We start from the raw sequence: 22,154 nt of genomic DNA, 5'->3' as shown, positions 1-22,154 counted from the left end.
ACCTGACTGATAGCCAGTTTGTATTTAAAACTTCTAGCACATTTCACATTTAATTCTTGCTCATTTCACATTTAAAATGTAATTATATGTGCAGAATTTAAAATCTGAACATTTAAAAGAATTTAAAACTCTACTGTACTTTAGTTATAGTGCATACCATATATTTTTAAGTTTTAATTTGCTGATGTAACGTGACTTTGTAACTTTAAGATCTGGGGCAAGATGTTTCATCTCACTGGGTTTATTCTGGAAAAATATTTGGAAATAAATAAATTCTGGAAAAATATTTGATAATAGACAAATATTATAAATTAGAGTTTTACAAATATTTAAATCCAATGCTCCACATAGACTTTTAAACATTTCCAAAAATCAGATGTAAATGACTAATATATTTGAACCATCACACAGCAAGTAAATAAATAGTTACTCTGCTAAAAGGTTAAATTAAGTAAGATCATATTATAAGACATCTTTGTTCATTAGTGTTACCTCCATTCCATGTTCTTGCTGCATCAGGGAACGAGACAATACATACACAGCCTCCAATCTTATAAAGCCTTATACACATGCTTAACTTCATGCACATGAGTAGTCCCATTGAGTTCAGTGGGACTGGTTCATGAGCTCAGTCCTTGAAGGTGCTTTTGCCCAATCCAGCGAAACACTTAAGCACACTTTAATTCCCATTAGATTCACTGAATTCCATTAACATCAGTTGCACACATGAGCCCCATGTGCATAAAGTTAGGCACTTACATACCGATATGTCTTTCCAGAGTCAGGGTCACAGGCTAGTAAAAAAAAGTATTGATTCATGATGTAAACATTAATATTATAACATGTATTTGGCTAGAGTTGAGAGTTATCCTGCTAGTTAAAAAAGTGGCCGACAGTGGAATATAATGCCCAGAGCTGTAGGAGATTCTTTTTTTCCACCCAAAGGATAATAGTTTTAAGACACACAAATCAGGCTTAAGCAGCTTATGATGTATAAACCTGTTGAAGTTGCAGTATGAGTGTCATTTAAGAATATCATGAATCCAAATAAACCAGCATTCTTCTTGTATGCAAACAGATTGGTTATGTCAGCTCTTGGAACGGAGCCACCATATTGCCTGGGGAAATTAAACTTGTCAGTAAGGAGAGAGAACCTGCTTGAGTAAAAACATGAACATGCCTCCTCAGTGCTGAAGAAAAAACATAAAATATTTACCATATGAAAAAGATATTGTCTATGATACAAATATAAACAGTACAAGGATCAACAAGGCCAAAATTTTAGATTATAGGTATTCTAAGATAAAGAAGCAAGTGACTTCCCTCTCAAAAAAATGCAGAAGACAAATCATATCCAGCTTTTAGTTATCAAATTACCTGATCCTAAAGTTCAGTATTGATTTCAGATTCTGCTCAGTTTACTGTCTTGATTTCTTTAGTTTGCTTTTAATGTAAATAAATGTTGGCAATTTTCCAATAGTGTTATTTCCTGTAACATTTTCAAATCTTTGCCTGTGATATGTGTACAGGAGAGTATAATTTTCCATATTAGAGAGAGACACATTTTGTGTATGGGGATATATTGATAAAAATAATGTTGAAAATGACAATACAAATAAAATCTAACTATGAAGATAAGCCAGGGATCGGCAACCTTTGGCCCGCGGCCCGCCAGGATAAGCCCCCTGGCAGGCCAGGGCGAGTTTGTTTACCTGCCATGCTCACAGGTTTGGCCAATGGTGGCTCCCGCTGGCCGCGGCTTACCGCTCCATGCCAATGGGGGCTGTGGGAAGTGGCGTGGGCCAAGGGATGTGCTGGCCGCCACTTCCTGCAGCCCCCATTGGCCTGAAACAGCGAACCATGGCCAGTGGGAGCTGCGATTGGCCGAACCTGCAGACGCGGCAGGTAAACAAATCGGCCCTGACTCACCAGGGGGCTTACCCTGGTGGGCCACAGGCCAAAGGTTGCAGATCCTTGAGATAAGCATTGATACAAGTATCTTAAGTAAGAAATGTGCCATTGTAAAACAGCTTGGTAAGTTATTGAGGCTTGGACCTGAAACCTTCAATGAGTGCTGTAGATCCACGTGTCCATGTGGAGCTCATTGCACAAAAGCAATCTTATAAGATGAGTGGGAGAACACTGTCTCTTGATGGGAGGGCAAGGGCTATGCTGGCAAAGACGGTGCCAACAGCAGTATCTGGCAGATGGTTAGTGTTTTGAGATCCTGGTATCAGCAAAACTGAATATTGTCCAGGTTACCACTCTTGAGCTTTTATCATTTTTATAATGGGCCTTGATGAGCTATAGCTCAATCAGAAATTGACTCATTATGGATTTAAAGGGTAAATTATGTTTTAATTGTGTGTATATGTATGTATGTTTTCTGTTTTCTTTTTTTGAACAGATTAATATACAGTAGGAAAAAGTTTCTCAGTGCAAATTAAAAAGACCACTCAATTTTGCACATAATTTTGGTGCTTTTGGAAGTCTTTGGAATATTTTAAATATTAAAATGATACTTCCTTATTATTTAATAATTCATTACTATTTTGCTATTAGTTGCAAATAACCATATATTAAAATATTGATTGGATTCAAGAAAATATACTGCAAAAGTCAACCCTGTATGAGTTCTTCTAAATTACTTCAGGGCCCAATTCTACAGCCTTTATTCATGTTAAATAGCATTTAGCCACACAGGTATTTCCACTGCTTTCAGTGGAAATTGCAGGTGCTCAGCATCTCTGAAAATCAGGCCACGCACTAAACTGTTGTTTGCAAGCTACATGATGGTTGCTTTATTGAGGAGTATGCCAGTTCAGGAGTACTGCTAATGTCATCATTAATAGTACCAAATATACACAAAGAGTGATGCAGGATCAAGTCTGTCACCGAGTTTGGAAAACAGAGGAACATGACGATAACCTGTAAATGTAATAACAGTAAATTAATTTATTAAATACAAATGTAGAATTTATGTGGGTTAACTGATGCAACGGAAGTGGCCATATTTACTGTACAAATGAAACATAATTTATAGTTATCTAAATAAACCCTTTAATTAAAGTAAGCCAAAATGATACATAGAGTAACACTCATTACTACAGTAGTTCTCTAACATTTCTAGCATTTTAATTCTCCTGGCATTCAGTGGTGATAAACACAGGTAATGATAATATAGTGTCAAAGCCTCCACTGATACATAAGTTGTGATTTACACTATCCTGCAGACTTCTGCTACAGGACTGGCAAGGATTTAGAAAGGATATTCTTGGTATCCAGAAGTCTGTGCTGCACATATTACTTTTAGAACACCTCCTATTGATTAACCGGTGAAGGAAAAATGACAATGTTCTTGTAAAAGAAACTATGCTGCAATGATAGTGACCTAATAAAAGAGAGGTGGGAGGCAGAAGTGGAAGGTTTCCGACCACCCTGGGCCACTTAAATCCTGTTAAAAATGGGCTTTTGGGCAACCCGAAAATTTCTACAAAGAAACTTACTCAAACTGATGTTTGACAACCCTGACTAAACTCCAGTGTTTATTTGACTGCATTTTCCATACACAAAGCAAATTTAGAACTGGTTTCTTGCAGTTTCACAAAATAATATGTACATTCAAACAGAAGAGAGAGAGACAAAGGAATAGGTGTGTAGATTTAGCTTGTAGAATGGTAAGTAGTCTGTAATAACAATGTCTGTTTTTCTCATATCTCCTTTTTCCCAGCCTATGAAAAGAATCCATAAACAGCTTTATAACTTACTACCCAGGAAGAAGAAAATGTGTGTGTGTGGGGGGGGGAGAACTGTTATGACTGGTATAAAAGCAACTAGTTGCCCACTGCCAGCTCAATGTTTTCCAGTCTTACACAGTCCAGGTAACATTTTTAAGAGTGCCTAAGTCACATTTTCAAAAGTCCTATGATTTAGGGCTTGTCTACACTGCCACTTATGTGAATGTACCTTATGTTGATCAGGGGCGTGAAAAAGCCTCCCACTCTGAACGATGCAAGTTACATTGACTTAAAGTGATATTCACACCATGCTATGTCATTGGAAGAGGTGGAATAATTATGCCGACAGGAAAGCACTCTCCCAGACGCACTACAACAGCACAGCACTCTCCCAGACGCACTACAACAGCACAGTTGCATCGGTTCAGCTGCGCCAATGTAGTGCATTAGTGTAGACTAGCCCTTAGACTCATAAGTGCCTAAGTCACTTTTGAAAATGGATCCTAGGTTCTTGAGTAACTAAAGCACTTTTACCTCTTTCTCTCTTTTCCAAAAAGTGGGCTGAGATAACCTGATAGTCTTGAGATATGAATTGTCCCTAACTTCAGAACTCGCTCTCAAAGCTCAAGCTTATCCTTCAGAGAGAACTGCAAGGCTTATTCTTTTGGGCAAGTTTAATGGTGATGTAAAACACGGTCTTTTCTAGTTTGTTCACTTTTCTGTTTATGTTGATTTTTTTCCCCGACGTCATGGAACTGGGCAAGCTATACTTGTAAATGAATAAAGTTAATCAACATATTGAATTGCCTACTTTTGCCCTGAACTCTGCTACCAAGAAAATGACTCTGTGTTCTCGATGTTTAAAGCTACGGTGACATTTTATCTGTTCCGTAAGAAGGATTTCTGGCAACCAGAAGTTCTCTGTGAGTTTTTATAGCCACAGAAAAGTTTAAACCCCTTAAACAATTATATCAGTTCATCTAGGATAGTGTATTAATCTGGGTTCTCAAAGGCCCTATAGCTCCTTCCCTATGTTCCTTAAAAATCATTTAACAAGAGGGATCACTGCATCTTCAACAGAGAGTATTGAGACATTGGAGGATGACATCTATACGGAAGCAAAGTGCAGTAGGTGAATCTATACATCTTTATTCACCAGTACAAGTTGGTTCTGTACTTGTCAGAAGTTATTTTGGAAATCAAATACAGTAAGCAGCCAGTTTATGTAAGCCACCCTCCTCCCGGCATAGTGGCTTCTACATCAGCTATTCATTTGAATTCTATTCATCGGATAGGAATCAAGGAGATGTTCTAGTAAAAGAAGGGGAAATTATCAGTAATTACACTTTTCTATTTCCCCCATTTTATTTCCATCTTTGTACATTGTGAAAAAATTGCAGAAAGAGCTCGCTTGATTCTTTATCTTTATTGCCTACCTCTCTTTTGTTTTTTTCAGGTTCTGGACTGAATAAAACATGGGCAATCTGGTGCCTTTATGCTGGTCTTGACTGACTGTTCTTTTCACTGTCTTGCTTCCTAACAGCTGGAGCTATAACACGCTCTGAATGCATTCTGTTTATAATGTGAGCCAAGTAGTACTGCAATAAATACAACTACCAATAAGTAATATTTCCTTCAGTAGTGTAGGTTGGCAGTCATGTAGAATCTAATCATCATAGCACAATGACCAAAAATGTGATGAATGCACTCTGCGTCTGTTGCACCTAATACAAAGTTTATGGTGTGTAATAAACCTAAAGAGAACAACAGGCTAATAGTGAAAGCTTATGCTTTTGTAGATTTTTGCTCAGTGGTACAGTATGTAGTTTGCTTTTGGAGGAAGTACTAACTACCTTTATTCATGCACAGCAGTGGTAAAGTGTATTGGCCCAGGAACTCATTTGCAGCTAGCGATATCTGATCTTCCACAGAAAAGCGTACTAATGCCAGTTCTGGAACTTGAACATTAAAAGTAAAAGTTTCATTCCACCTAGGGCACAAAGCTGGGGTGGGGGTGGGGGTGAGGGTGGGGGGGCAGAGAGAGAGAGAAAACAATTGTAATACAAACAGCATTCTGTACACACATCGACGGACTGAAAAATAATGAGATTGAGAAATTGTAATTAATTTATGAGCTATGCTTTCTGCAACTGCAGACCGTGCAGCACCTCCTTTTGTGCCTGATTCTGTGCCCATTTAACTCAGTACCAAAACTGCTACTGACTGCACTGGTACAGGCTCAGCACTTTCACGTGGCTTCAGGAGTAAAGACAACCAAAAAGTCGTTCTCATTTTTTGCACTGTTGAGTCAACATAGATAAGTCCATCTCTACAAGTGGAGTGAGCTTTAAACATGACAGGACTAGGCACTCTGGGTACTTTATAAACATTTGTCATGCATTACCTCCACACTGAGTAATTCAAACCACAAGACTGAGCACCTCTTTTTGAAGAGAACAAAAAGGGATTATGACTGACTCAGAGGTTGTGGTCAAATAAAATTTGTAATAGCCCTAGTAATCTCAAGATTGTGCCAGCATGCCTCTTTTACTGCTTTGGGATTGAGGCAGATGCAAGTACGGTAGAAAGGAAATAAATGGGCATAGAATGAGGACCGCCTTGTTTTGATGAATAAACTTGTAGGGAGAAACAGAAATTAGTGGTCATTTATCCCATCATCCTTACATAGGTTATGTTTACTAAGAAAGCTGCCTTCTAGAAAAAGAGATAAAGGGAAATGGAATGCAGAGGTTCAAAAGGAAGGGGACCGCAGAGAATCTTTAGACTGCAACACCAAGGGAGAGGCCCTGCAATGACACAGGTAGGAGAATGCTTGAAGAAAATGAGAAATTATGTCCCCCAAAATGGCCCTTGGACCCTCAAGCAGTTAAGGGAACCCTCTTAAGGATGGAATGGACTGATGATTCCTTCACATAAATGGCTTTATCCATCCATTAATCAGTAAAGACCACCAGTACCTTGAACTATGTGATGGAGGTTCTTTTCTTAATGGTGGAGAGAAGAACTTTCTTGACCACCTAGGAAATTTCATTCTTCTTTAACATGATATTCTGCTCAAGCTGACCAAGGCTCAGATAAAGAAATTGTCTTTGTGACAGAATATCTTTTATGAGAGAAAAAAGAATTTTTCACTCGCTGAATAGTCTCAGCTTATCATGATACCATGGGCTACTGCGCCAGGTCAGAGCAATGAGCATGACTATCCCTAATCTTGACTTATTTTCTTTGGTATCACACAACGGTGGTAGAGGAGGCAAGATGTCTGAAAAACTGAAGTGCTGGGGTAATAAGAAGGAAACACTAATTCGTACATGTCCTGGGTCTCCTGTGGATTCATTTTGCCCTCCCCCACTTAATCCTTCAAACTTTTCCATCTGCATCAGAACACATGCGCACAAGCACAGACATGCTGTAGAGCCAGGCCAGGATGGAAGATGGTCAATGGAGTTGCACTGATCTATACCAGTTGATTAACTGTCTCAAGAAAACCAGGGTGATCCTGCCAAGATGGCCTGAATCTGATCTGATATTTCACCACAGATGGTGAAGGTGGACTTTTGGTCTTTCCTTACCCTATCTTTTGACACAGGTTTGCTCACGTTGTCTTCTCAGTTATGGTATGAAAGAGAAATAAACTAAGGATGATGGAAAAACAAACCAGAATTGTCAGAGGCTCTCTTTGCTTCCTCTCTGTAATGAGCCAGAAAGTTTTTCACAGGGGTAGGGAGCAAGGGAGGGAAAGGAGAGAGAAAGAAGTGTACTGGCTGAAGGGTACAAAATGGTAAAATCGTATGTCCTGGCTGTGTTCCTACTCTGAAGAGCCACATGCCTTCAGCATGTTGATTTGTATGCTGAAAGGGGGGATGACTGACATCTTATAAGCAGTAGCATAATGCTTTACCCACGAGACATTGAGGCATGGATGTTTACCTTGCTTAAAGCCTTCTGAGTTTCAGCAACCTAATTCTATGGGGCACAACTGTGTCAAAAGACTACCGTAATAAAACGTTGTCTTGCGTGGTTCAAGGAGACATTCTGATTACCTCTTAAAACAACAATGCATTGAAGCTACTCACTTCACTCTAGCGTGTAAAGAATCAGTGGCTCCCAGAAAAAAGTTCTGAACTGATATTCAACACCAAAGACACCAAAATAGATTAAGAAGAGTAGATAAGGTCCAGCTTTGTAAGAATGTTCTGCACCAATATCACATATTAATGTGCTTTAAAAACCCAGTGTTATGGTGCATGAAGAATGGATGCTGCTTCTAACAAAGGACCTGTAGTAAATGAACAAACCCTGGTTTTCAGGTCTCCCTTGATGGCACCTGCCTTGTGCTGATCAACAAGGACCATTTCTGCACCAAGACAATGTTGCATAAGCTTCTCCAGATGATGTCTGCAGCACACTGCCACTTGGGTTTTGTGATGACACTCCTTGCTGATCCCACCCACATTGAGCTCCGAAGCATTGTAATGGTATGCATCAAGGAACTGATATGCACTGGCCTCTGAATATAGAGTCTGCATTGCCGGGATGGTCTCCTGATGCAGCTCTGTACCAATGCTCCCCATCTTGATTCAGGCCTGCCTGCATTAAGGAACTACACTCGCACGGGCAGAGGTGGTCCCTCTATGTCAGGTCAGGTTGAGGCACAATGGTGAGATAGGGCCAGGGAAGCGGCCCATGTTTTACCTGTTGTATGTGTAAACAAACAACTTCAGTCTCTATGACTGACAATCCCTCATTTTTCATACAAGCATTATGGTAACAAAGAAAGTTTTTTTAAAAAAATTGAAAAAATTCTAGTCTCAAATTCTGCAGATTTAGTTTACTGTCTTCAGATTAATCTTGTTGGGACACAGCTTGTTATGCTTGTTATACTGTTATTTTTGTTGACCAGTCTTTACACCTAGTGCCTACTTTTGCTATTAGTCTATGCAGCACAGCTTTTTGGAGTAAATTACTGGAGAACCAACTTCTATATGATATTAAGCTATTCTGTCTGAAACATTATTGAAATCATGTACAGTCAATAGAATATGTTCTGCTTACCATTGCTTTTTATGACACAAGTCTGTTGTTTTACTTGATCTTCTGGCACACCATGAATTTCTATCTGGACTAAAGGATCAGCTTTATTAGTCCTGGAGAGGTTACTAGGTGGTAACTGATAACCACTAATAAGCTGCATAAATGAAAATGATACATAAGACCTCATTTGGGCTTGAAAATGTAATTTATTATAGTAATTTTAACATTAAACTGTATATTCAACAATTGCTCAGTGCAGTCTAGCATATAAAGTGGAAGCTACATAAGAATTGTTTCTAAAGAATATATACCAGCTGAAATGTAATTGAGACTACCGTGCTTCGAACGTAATTCTATCTCTGGCTAATTTGATTCTCAGTTTAATTATCTTAAAACCTTTGCAGCTAAATAATATTTTTCAAAAATAACTTGCTTCTGTGTCTTGTTTTTTTACCAAAGAATGACCACTTTAAGCAGATTCTATTCAATCATTAGCTACAGAAAGTTGCTGTTTAATTAATGAAGGCAGGCCTATGTGACTTCCCTCTTGTGGGTTTGCCATCAAATTCATGGAACTGCTACCCAGGATGTGTCCATTGGGGCTGCACAAGTGTCCCCTAGTGACATAAGCATATAAGGGAGAGTAGCCCCTAACCACTTCAGTTCCTTCGCCTCTGCAATGAAGTGTTAGTAACCTCTCTGTGTGTCCTGTTTGCTTTTAGACACCCTTAGGTCCCTATTGTTCATTATAGACTCGTAGACTTTAAAGCCAGAAGGGACCATCACGATCATCAAGTCTGAACTCCTGCACATCACAGGCCACAGAATCTCACTCACCAACCCCTCTAATAGACCCATAACCTCTGGCTGAGCTATTGGAGTCCTCAAATCATGATTTAAAGACTTCAAGTTACAGAGAATACATCATTTATTCTAGTTCAAAAAAAAATCCCAAGACCTCTGCCATTCTGATCTGGGGAACCATCCTTCCAAACCACAAATGGCAATCAGTTAGACCTTGAGCATGTGGGTGAGATACACCAGACAGACACCTGGGAAAGACTTCGCTGTAGAAATTCAGAACCCTCCCCATCTAGCATCCCATATCCAGCCACTGGCGATATTTGCTAATAGCAGTCACAAATGAGCCATATAATATTGTTGGCAACCTCATCATAACATCCCCTCCATAAACTTATCAAGCTCAGTCTTGAAACAAAGTAGGTTATTTTACCCCCACTACTCCTCTTGTGGAACTTCACTCCTCTGGTGGTTAGAAACCGTTCACTAATTTCAAGCCTAACCTTGTTGATGGTGAGTTTATATCCATTTATTCTTGAGCCAACATTAGGGCTTAACTTAAATAACTCCTCTCCTACCCCGGTGTTTCCCCTCTGACATATTTATAGAGAGCAGTCGTAACTCCCCTCAGCCTTCGTTTGATTCAGCTAAGCTCCTTAAGTCTCCGCTTGTAGGTAGGTTCTCCATTCCTCTGATCATCCTAATTAGGTTTGCCAACTTTCTAATTGTAGAAAATCAAACACCCCTTCCCCATCCCACCCCCAAGACCCTGCCCCTGCCCCACCTTTCCTTGAGCCCCCTTCCCCACCCCCTGCCATTGTGCACTCTTCCCCACCCTCGCTTACTCTCTCATTTTCACTGCAGGGCCCAAGCAGGCACCAGGAGACGGCCAGGAGCTGCAACAGTTTGAACATGGGCAATGGAATGTGTGATTCAAATAACCTTCACCTCCCCAGGGAGCGATTTTAAACACTATTGTCAAATTAATTGCCCCCAAAAGAGTCCCACTCACTCGCAATGACTGAGACAAAAGAAACTATTGCAGGAGCTTGATTTTTTTTTGCCTGCACCCAACTGTCAGGGTAGGGGCTGCAGTAGTGCTGCAGCCACTGACTGACTCCTTCCCTACCTGACAATGAACTATACAGCAGGGAGAAAAGTTATACTGTTCCATGGTTAATGACTAGGTAAATTATTTAAATGTATGCTTCAATAGACAATACATGTTAACATTGCCTGACACGTGAGTTTAAATATATCACCTTAATATTACATTGATGTTATTTTATGAGTTCATTATAGCTCTTTACTGTTAAGAAGGTGAGGGTAAATAAAATGTAATTCATGCTGCAGAAACTGGCCTCTCCCTATTTTACCATCCTGCTAACCAACAGATTTTTCTAATGGTCTTCATTTCACATTTTTTCACCTGTACTGTGTCCCAGATTTGTCCCCAAGCAGGTTGAGAGGAACTATGCTAGGATGTCACACACAGCGTGACCACCTGTCCTTCGTTCGGTGCCCAACGTTCCACATTACACATCAAATCAATAAATATTGTCTTGTATACATCAATAGTCATGCAAAGGAGTGTACACTGTAATATGTGTTATGAGTATGTGTCACAAATAAAACATTGGGGACGTGCCCTTACAAATCAACTTTCGCCTATAATTTCCAAATTGTCTTTTATTTGATACATAAAGGGGCTGTATATGGGCGTGAGGGAGATTACCATAGCCAGGGACTAGTTCTTCTGTTTCAGGAGCATCAGTTCTAGTGAAGCTAGGCATTCCCTGGTGCCAGGCCCCTTTTGTGCTGCCCGTGGTGTTGGCACCATCAGACCATATGACCCACTTACTTTTTGCAGACTCCAGAGGGCACCCACCAGTGCGAAGTGCCAGGCTTTGCACACAGCGACGTCTGGCTGCTGGCCTGGCTCCTGATGGGCCCTGTTGGCTGGGGGGGGGTTGCAGTGGCTACCCCAGTGACGGAGGCCATCCCAACCCCAGTGCACTACCCCTGGATGCACTGCCAGAGATGCCCAAAATGACACTAACCTCTGTGCACCTCCTGCAGGGAGGGACTGGCCTGCACAGCCACCGAGGCTAGCAGCTGCTGTGTCCCACTTGCCAGGAGGTGGAGTGTGTGTCTGTGTGTTGCTACTGGACTTGCAATTTCATGTGCCAATTCCTTTAATATGCTTGGATGGAGATTATCTGGGCCCCCTGAATTGATTGCATTAAACTGTTTGAGTTTGTTTGCCACCTCAGATGTGGTAATTTCTGCTTCCATATTCTCAGTCCCATTAGTCTGCCAAAGTTCTCTAGTTTAGTTCAGTTTTGCATTAGGTGCTGGCATCAAGCCTAAGAAATGATTTGAGACATTCACCCCTTTTCCTGCCTTGTCAGCTGCTTGGGGTACCTATGTGAGGTTTATAGTCCCTTGCAGTGCTCGCCTCATCAGGCATTCATGCCCAGAAGGCATCAGAACAGACTGTTTAAGGCTGTTGGATCATTCAGGCCCTAAAGCACAGGCCTCAGCATCGAGTGTTCAAACTGATGATGCAGATTCTCCTCAATTCACTTCTGTACCAAACCCATCAATCGCTAAATGGCTGAAACCTGGAACCTCATCTTTGGCTTTGGTACCGCCAACAGACCCATCCGCCAAGAAGGGCAATGACACCAGCCCTTTGAAGCCAGCGGTTCATCAATCACAAAGGAAATCTGCGCCTCACGTGCTCTGACACAAAGCCTTCAGCCTCCTCCTGTATAGGTATTACACGCTGTCATTGGGAACTTTTTTTGCACTCACTTTATGCTCTGCTACAATTCAGGTTAGAGAAAGGCCTTACGCTAAAGTCCCCTCCAGCTCTATAGTCTTGGAACATGTGCTATAACTTAAATGAGACTGGCCTATTTATTGGCTCCCTAAAAGTTAATGTAGCTGCTGTTTTTGCATATCACCAACCTGTACCCAGATTCTCCCATGCCACAGTTATCCAATTCCTGAAAGGGCTAGTCAACATCTTCCCCCTTCAAAGGATCCTGCTTCTATGTTTGCATTTAGTAATAGTGAATCTCATGGAATCACCATTCAAGCCCCTTTGGAGCTGAAACACTGGATAGCTATTACCTCAGCTAGGAGGATTAGCGAGTGTCAGGTCCTGACAGCAGACCCGCCTTATACCATTATATAGAAAGATATCTCTTTGCCTTAACTAAAATTCATCTCTATAGTAGCAATTCATCCCTAGTATCACTCCTAGTTTTCTTCCAAAACTTCATTCCTTCCCCAGTGATGCCCATCTTCACATACTGCATAAGAGACAAACTGTCTGTTTTCACTGAGCGAAAACTAAGACCTTCCATAAATCCATTTCTGTCACACACAGAGAGAGATGCAAAGAATAGGCTATTTAGGCTCAAAGGGCGTCTAGCTGGATCACCTTGTATTGAAAAGTTAGCTTCCCTTCCCAACAGGCACAGCCACCTCGGTAATGTGTGAAACAAATATCCGTAGAGGCAATATTTAGAGCAGCTACTTGGATTTCAGGTCCCACCTTCACTAAACATTAGGTAGTAGATTAGCCTCCAGCTCTGATACCAAATCCAGACAGGCAGTGCTTCAGTTCTCACCGAACTAAAGAATTCCTCAGGCCACCATCCAGTTGAGATGGTATGGCTCACTACTCTCTCACAAGCAGAAATACACAGCAGTCCTCACTAAGTGTTACTTACCGGTAAATGTTGTTCTTCAAGAGTCTGCTCTGTGCATTCACACTATCCTCCTGCCTACTTCAGAGAGCTCATCATAGTATACGACAATGCAGTTCAGAAAAAGAAATTTAACTGGTTTGGAGAGGTACACCCCCCAATATAAATTCAAATGTTGCCTGCTGGCATCACTAGGAGTTGCTCATGCAGTTTCAATAGACACGGCTTTGATAGAGGTTCTGTGAGCTTGACGCTGCGGCACCAAACCCACATGTGTGAATGCACAGTCAATTAGCAAAGAACAATAATTACCAGTAAGTAACGCTTTTCCCTGAAAGAGAGCTTGTGCCTGGCCCATTGCTAGGGCACGAGGAGGGGAGATGGGCCAAGAAGTCTTATCTAGCCCTGCACTCCCCACACAGAGGCCATGTACAATGTGATATTTGTGGTCTCCTGAGAAAGGCTTATCTAGGCTAGTGACTCTGGACAGGGGAACGGGACCCTGATCCCGTCCCACCACATACACACTGGCTAGCAGAGATGACGGACCATAGCGGGAGGCACTAAATGCACAGTCTTCAAGGTCATGCCCATCGCTGTTCCTTTGCGTTCCACTTGGTGTGGTGCACTTCCATATTAATGCCCCAAAAGAGGTTTGAATGAGACAGCTGATTCCAGAAAAGCTCCATGTAAGTATAAGAGAGAATTGATAATAGTCATCTTGCTCAGCTAGTTATTGATATTATGACCACCACTGTGTACTATGTAACGTATATGCATTCTGTTGTCCATGTGGCTGGCATGACCAGCCACTGAACAATCAATTAAAGTGATTAAAAACAGACTTGTTCATAAGAACATAAGAACGGCCATACCGGGTCAGACCAAAGGTCCATCTAGCCCAGTATCTGTCTACCGACAGTGGCCAATGCCAGGTGTCCCAGAGGGAGTGAACCTAACAGGCAATGATCAAGTTCGATATAAGAAGGCACATGTAGTAAGATGAATCATATACTAAAACCTCCAACTCTATAGTACAGTGCTCTGATTTTGTTTAGTACTTAAACCTGATAGAACAGAGCCCTGTATGATCATCCCAGTGTGAACAATATTCTGAACCAGGGACAAAAGAGCCATATACAGTACTGATGTGGTGGTAGTTTATCGCAGTACAAATGTGATGCAATTCAGAAAGTCTTTCAACTATGAATGGAAGAAATCTCTTTTTTAAAAATGTAACTGTAGAAATGTAAAGCATACAAAAATTCCATTCTACCTTATTCAACAACATGCAAGAATGACCATTAGGATGACCATTCCACAAGTCTTTTCCTTTCAGCTATGAGTCTAAAATTTGAGGTGAATGGAACTGACATGACAAAGTGTCTTAAGGTTTCAGGACTCTGTATAAGCAATAACACAAAGATCATCAGAAAGCATCACATGTTTCATCATGGAAAAAGGAGGGCACACAAATCCTCTTGCACATCTGCTGTGCCGCCACATCAGTACATCTATAAGGTTCCTACTGATAAACCAAAAGTAAGCCTACTGCATTTGCCACAGTCTACCAGCTCACTTGCCTTAAAACTATTTAATTTTTAACTTCTTTAATTTCCTTGGCCACTCACTTTCAAGTTAACTTTTTTACTTTTCCAGTGGCCTGCATGTAAATGTGTTTTGACACTCAGCTCTATTTTTATATTCTCTCTGTCCAAAGCGGGCTCTTCTAACTTCTCCTCCTCCATATCTACCCTCCATGTCATTCCTTCTCGGAACAGCCCCGTTCACATCCTTTCCATAACTGTTGACCATTTTACCTCCTTCCATCCTGCTCCTGCCGCTAAGCCCGTGAAATCTACCAGGTCTGTTCTTTCATTACCTGACACAGCTTTCCTTCCCTTCTACTCACCATTAGAGAACCAAAGTACCAGATGTGAGTTTGGAGGTTCTCTAATGATGAGTAGAAGGGAAGGAAAGTTGTGTCAGACAAACTCACATCTGGCAAAATTTCCTCCAACCAGTGTCCCTCAGTCAACCTTCACCTGTCAGAGACTTCTGACCACACTGCCTCTCAGCTCTTTTCCTTTGTCAGCTCTTTTGGCTTCTGACAGAGTAAAGGAGTGTACTGCTTCATTGAGGGACAGACTGGGAGCCTAAAAACAAACCAGTCTGAATGGAATCGAGGAGGTGCCCTGTCCTGCCCTGGGGCTTGGTTACTGAAAAGGTACTGAAAAGGAAGCTGAGCGAGAGAGAAAGGACTAGTAGTCATGCAGGCGACAGTCTCTTTTAAGTAAGGTGACCACCCACCCCTTATTTTAAGGAACCATCCCTTATTTCATTGATCTAGCCCTTGGGCTGACCATCTATCCCTTATTTTAAGATGTATTGACATATTAAAACTGATCATAAGTAGGGCTCTGTGTCTATCATGGAGCTTGCAGCAGTCACAGATTCTGTGACTTTCCACGACCTCCGTAATTTCTGCAGCTGCCAGTGTGGCTGATCCCAGGGCCGCCCAAGCAGCTGGTCCCAGCTGCTCGGGCAGCCCCGGGGACAGTCACACCAGCTGCTGCTGGAGCAGCTCTGCAGCCAGCTTCCCGGGCGGCTCATTAGCCAACCACACTGGCGCTGCTAGAGCGGCCTGAGGGCCAGCCGCACCAGCTGCTGCTCAGGCAACCCAGGGCAGCTGTCCCCAGGGACCACCCAAGCAGTGGCCAGTGTGGCTGGCCCCAGGGACCACCTGAGCAGTAGTCCTGGAGGTGGACAGAGCAGCCTCTGCTCTGTGGGCCCCCACAGCTGGTGCCATTGGCCTCAGTAGCCCGGCAGCTGGTGCCGCTAGACCTTGACCTCCTCCCAGAGCAGCAGTCCCCCAGAGCAGTGCCCCACCTCAAGCTGCTAAGATTTAGTCAAGGGTATTTATAGTACAAGTCATGGCCAGGTTATGGGTTGTGAAGTTTTGTTTATTGCCTGTGACCTATCCATGACTTGTACTAAAAATACCCAGGACTTAATCAAAGCCTTAATAATAAGCACCATTTTAAACATTAAATTGAAGCTTCTGATAATTTCACTGTAGACTTGCGGACAGTAGAAATGTACACTTGAGAGAAAAATACATGATATGCTACAGAAAATGGTGTGTCCCTAAAATGTCCCTTAAAATAAAGTATTGTGTCCTGTCCCTTATTTCCATCCAACAAAGGTGGTCACCCTTGTGACGGTGTACCCCAGAAGTCTTCATGGGAATATGCTTATGGCTATATCTATGATATAACTGGAATATGTATTATGCTACATATGCCATGTAACATATCTATGTAAAGGTTATGAACTACTGAATATGTTCCTCCTATTTGTATGCATGTATCATTTTTGTACTTCAAGTTAGGAATATTGGCTGTATACTTGCTCGATTTTAACTAGCTTAGTAGAGCATTTGGTCAGCTTCTTGAGAAAAATTAAGTGCCCAGTCAAAAACCACTTAAGCCAACAATGAACTTGAAGATGCCCATCCACATCTGAGCTTTTACAGGAATGTGGCTTGGCTGGTAAAACCTGAGTCATGCATGGACATGTGGCTTGCCCATGTGACTCCAAAACTCCATCTTGGAGCTGGACTTTGCACAGGAGAGAGGAGGGGTTCTCCACCCACAAGAGAAAGTCTATTTAACCCCCTGGGGAGACCCCTCCATTTTGTCTTCAGCTGGCTAAAGAGAGAGCCTCTCCACCCCCAAGGATACCTGAAAGAAACTGGAACAAAGGACAGTAACTACAGGGGGTGAGAGTGATTGCTGGACTCAGATTAGAAGGAGACTAGTCTGTAAAAGGGAGCTTACTTGAACTGGTGAGGATTTTATCTGTATTCAGTTTTATTACTGTATTAGACTTAGATTTGCGTGTTTTATTTTATTTTAGTTGGTAATTCACTTTGTTCTGTCTGTTACTACTTGGAACCACTTAAATCCCACTTTCTGTATTTAATAAAATCACTTTTTACTTATTAATTAACCCAGAGTATGTATTAATACCTGGGTGAGAGGCAAACAGCTGTGCATATCTCTCTATCAGTGTTATAGAGGGCGAACAATTTATGAGTTTACCCTGTGTAAGCTTTATACAGGGTAAAATGGATTTATTTGGCGTTTGGACCCCATTGGGCGTTGGGCATCTGAGTGTTAAAGACAGGAACACTTCTTTAAGCTGCTTTCAGGTTAAGTCTGCGGCTTTGGGGCACGTGGTTCAGACCTGGGTCTTTGTTGGAGCAGACTGGCGTGTCTGGCTCAGCAAGACAAGGTGCTGGAGTCTCAGGCTGGCAGGGAAAGCAGGGGCAGAAGTAGTCTTGGCATATCAGTTGGCAGTTCCCAGGGGGGTTTCTGTGATCCAACTCATCACAACCCTACGTTCCAACTCCAGGGGACTAGCCTGACCAACTTTGTTTGACGATTCTAAGTTCAGGAGCTCTGAACCAGAGCCCTGAGGTAAGGCCCTTATGAACTTTGTTAAGACTGCTCCTTCCCTCATGTAGCATGATCAGCTGAACTGACATCAGAGGGACCATGTTCCTTACAGGGCGAGTTATTGAAGGGACACCAGGAAAACAGGGAACGTAGGAAGTTAGGCTGGAAGCAACTCAGCCACATGGACAGAGCAATGCACAGAGTTTAGTAAAGTTCCACTTGTTCAAATTAACCTGCGTTCAGCTTCACTCATGGCTAATGAAACACCTTCTTAAAGGGAACAGGAGTATTTGTGGCACCTTAAAGACTAACAAATTTATTTTAGCATGAGCTTTCGTGAGCTGCAGCTCACTTCTTCGGATGCATAGAATGGAACACACAGACAGGAGAAATTTATACATACAGAGAACATGAAAAGGTGGAAGTATGCATACCAACAGGAAGAGTCTTGCATACTTCCACCTTTTCATGTTCTCTGTATGTATAAATTTCTCCTGTCTGTGTGTTCCATTCTATGCATCCGAAGAAGTGAGCTGCAGCTCACGAAAGCTCATGCTAAAATAAATTTGTTAGTCTTTAAGGTGCCACAAATACTCCTGTTCTTTTTGCGGATACAGACTAACACGGCTGCTACTCTGAAACCCTTCTTAAAGGGGACATCATTTCTTTAGTTGTTTTGCCTTCCCCTTGCTTGTTTCCTGTACAAATAGCAAACTAGTTTCCCCCATTCATGATCCTGGTAATTAACTCGATCTCTTCTTTATTGTGAACTGTTTTCTCTTTGACGCTTGTCTCTGAATTTTCTTTCTCTAACCACCATCTCCTGTCCTTCAGTGTTGCCTGATCCCCCTCCATTTAACCTTATTACTCTTATGTTATGAGGCCCCCATTCCATCAGTCCCTGAGATGTCATTGCTGCCTTGGGCTTCCCGCTACCTAGCCTGCACATTCTTCAGCTCTGTTATCAACCTATAATTCTGCTCGCGCAATCTCTCTCTTCTGTACACAATCACTTCATTTCTGTTACTAGTCATCCTAACTAACCCCTAGACCACAACCCAGGTTTTTTCCTCATCTTTTACAACTCTATATAAATAATGAATAATATAATTGATGTATATGCATGAGAGCTTGAAATCATTAATTCACTTCCATCATGTAATCAATGTGTTCACTATTAGGATAGTATGATGTGCTGAATAAGGCACACACATTGTGTAATTATTCTACAATCCCTATTTAATTAATGTCTTATTCCTGCAATTTATTTCACTGACTGAAATGAAACATCAATTATACATTAATTCTATGCTAGTTAAATAGCATTTAAATAAGTAGTACACAGTATGATCAGCGATAATATTTCATTGTGAAACTAGTTTTCTAATGATTGAGAATATGAAAGTTTCTTTTTGGAGTTGAAAAGAAATAAGCTCTGTTGTAAGGGCTTTTTAAAACTAAACCAGGGTTTGTATGACAGTAAAGCACAGAGGGAGTCCTCCAAATTTTTTACAAGTCTGTCTTTTACCAAATGAATGTTATCATAGTATACACGCTAGGCCTGATAGTTAAATTAAGAAAAAATGACAAATTAGAGCTTATGGAGCTTGATCCTGCTCCCATTGTGACAGTACAAGTTTTCCTTTACCACATATAACATGGACGATCATATCGCTGAGACTAACCAGGTTTGCTCTTTTACGTCACCAGTTTTTAGCTCAGTGTAAGTTTATAAATTATAGTTGAAGGAAGACCCAGATGCCTTAACTTGGCTTTACAGTTTGTGTCTTCCGAGGGGTGGCTGGTCTGCCTATCGTCTCTCAGTTCTTCAGGAGGTGCCAGGGTGGTCACTTCCCAACTCTACCACCATGATCTTCAGATGTGGCATCTAGTACAGGCCACTTTTACCCCATCCAAGCCATAGAAAGCCATCTGGATTTTGAGGTTGGGACAAAAATTCATCATAGGGTCTAAGGATTAGGGATACACCATGCTGTCAGGTACCGCACAACTCAGCTGACTGCAGAAAAACCTCATAATCTTTACTGTATGAAATATGCTCAAAGATTTTGAGGTTTTCCTGCAGTCAGCCAGTAAGAAAACTTCAGGGGTTTCCCAAGTAACGGTGCACTAAGGATTATAGGGCTCCTCTTATTTGGTATGGGCCCCTCCTATATTGGAAAGGCCATAGTAGTGGACTGCCCCACACTGGACAGCTGTCCATAAAACCCTGCTTGAGGGAGTGGCCACTCTGTGCCCCTAAACAATGTGAGGCAGTCCACTGCCCTCCCGCCCCCGCCCCCGTGCAGTGATTAGAACAAAATGCAAAGTGATGGGGCGAGAGGGATTGGGGAAGGGGGCAGAGAGGCAAAACCTGTGTGGAGAAAGTGGAAGGCTGTGAGGTTCATGACAGTAATGGTAACCACCCAGAGTCCAGTTGAGTTCTGTGCAAATCTTTTTTTATATCCTTAACAACAGCACTGTATACTAAAGACGTAAGCATAGTTTTACCCTGTTGCAGCTCATACATCTCATAAGATAATTAGATATCTACCTCAGTACAAACCATATTTATATTTTTAGACCCCATTTTGTACAAGTTACTTGTTTCCTCAAACATCAAGGGAAAGGAGTGTCGTTAAGCAAAATGATGTGAAATGAAACTAAGAAACCATACAAGCAATACTGACTATAATATGTTGGCACTATGATCTCAAGGAGCTTTATAGTTCTAAATTATCCAATAATCTTAGGATGACCAGAGGTCCTGATTTTATAGGGACAGTCCTGATTTTTGGGTCTTTTTCTTATATAAGCTCCTATTATCCCCCCACCCCCTGTTGCGATTTTTCACATTTGCTGTCTGGTCACCCTAAATAAGCTTAAGGCACAATGAGCTTTTGAAGAAAAAGAAAAGGTACCAGTACTAAATCCTTATGAGAGGCAGTTAATATAGTTCAGCTAATTCAATGAGAGATATTTCCATAAATTATAAATGAGATTGTCAATAAACCACCCTTACCCTTATTGAAAGAGTTATTGGATTATGGTTTCCTGTTACATTATATGGATTAAACTGCGTAGCAGAATCTCTCATGAATTCTGGTTTTAGAAGATAGCCACAACAACCGTTGTCCATAAATTTTCCATTTTGCAGCTCCATTTGTAGTCCAGGTGTCTGGAAATTTAAGGCCACTGTAAGAAAAATAATATTTTGAATATTGCAGATAACAATGCTTCAGAATTAACCTAACACTAGTTGTAGTTTAAACAACTATTAAAATGAAATAATAATAGACTGTCACATGCAGAATGCCATTGTCTTCACATGTAGGACGCTGCTATCTTTTCAATTTGGTAGTAGGCACTAAGGCAGTGTTCTGCATTGAAAGGCCTGCGAGCCAGTGGCAGCTCCATGGACCCTAACAGGGCCGTCCTTAGGCATAGGCAGAATAGGCAGCCGCCTAGGGCACCACAAGGTCTGGGGGCACCACTCTGCCGGGAGCCCAGACAGAAGGGAAGCAGTGGAGCATGTAAGAGCAGGCTGCTGGGTCCTAGAGAGAGCCGAATGCAGCACAGGCTGAGGGAGGGGATTGGCTGCTGGGGTCTCTGGGAAGGGGAGGGGGTAGGGGTTGGGGAAGGAGCTCACCTGTGAGTGTGACTCTTCCTCCCCCCCCCCCGGCTGAGGTGAGGTGAGGCAGGCTCAGAGGCTCTGGAACCAGTATCCTTTGTTGTCCCCCATAACATCCATTCTTCTCCCCCCCTGCCCCATGGAGCACCCCCTCCTTTCTCCCTCCCCCCCCAGAAGCATCCCTCTCTCTCTCCTCCCTCCCCTCCGTCAGGGCTGGGTTGGGTGAGGTGCTGGGGGGTAGGTGGGGGGAGGAGAGGCTGCCTGCCTGCTGAGGAATGAAAGTGAAAGTAACTCACTTCCTCTGCCAGGATTGGAATGTCACACAGGGCTGGGCTGGGGTTAGCCAGATGTGTAAAAAATCAGGACGGGGTTGGGGTAGGGTGAGCAGATGTCCCTATTCTATAGGGCCAGTCCCAATTTTGGGGTCTTTTTCTTATATAGGCTCCTTTTACCCCCCCCCCCCCCCCGTCCTGATTTTTCACACTTGCTGTCTGGTCACTCTAGGTGGGGGTAATTGGTGCCTATATAAGACAAAGCCCCAAATATCGGGACTGGCCCTATAAAATCAGGACATCTGGATCTGGGCACCCTATCTGGGGAGCGCCTCTCCCCCGGGGCTGGCAGCTGCCAGCGATCCACCTCATCCGGGGGGAGCTACACAGGCAGGATGAGCTGCTGTGGCTCCATGGGTGACCTGTCCCTGAGATCAGATGCTGGGCTAACTTCACCATGGTCCGTAAGGCTGGTGGTG

General features: G+C 42.3%; 1 protein-coding gene across 1 annotated transcript; it reads right to left on the bottom strand.

Moving 5' to 3' along the window:
* Positions 1 to 2,734: 2,734 nt before the first annotated feature.
* LOC123357566 (1-phosphatidylinositol 4,5-bisphosphate phosphodiesterase zeta-1-like) lies at positions 2,735 to 20,967 on the bottom strand (the record flags this gene model as incomplete). Its single annotated transcript, XM_045000722.1, has 4 exons — positions 2,735 to 2,928; positions 5,591 to 5,740; positions 8,814 to 8,946; positions 20,795 to 20,967. Coding segments are annotated over 4 exons (539 nt in total), but the record flags the coding sequence as incomplete, so codon positions are not given.
* Positions 20,968 to 22,154: the final 1,187 nt, after the last annotated feature.

The sequence above is a fragment of the Mauremys mutica genome, unplaced genomic scaffold (assembly GCF_020497125.1).
Source record: "Mauremys mutica isolate MM-2020 ecotype Southern unplaced genomic scaffold, ASM2049712v1 000799F_np12_subseq_33995:85158_obj, whole genome shotgun sequence".
Classification (NCBI taxonomy): domain Eukaryota; kingdom Metazoa; phylum Chordata; order Testudines; family Geoemydidae; genus Mauremys; species Mauremys mutica.
The sequence above is the reverse complement of the archived record's forward strand: the minus strand, read 5'-3'. Positions and strand labels throughout refer to the sequence as shown.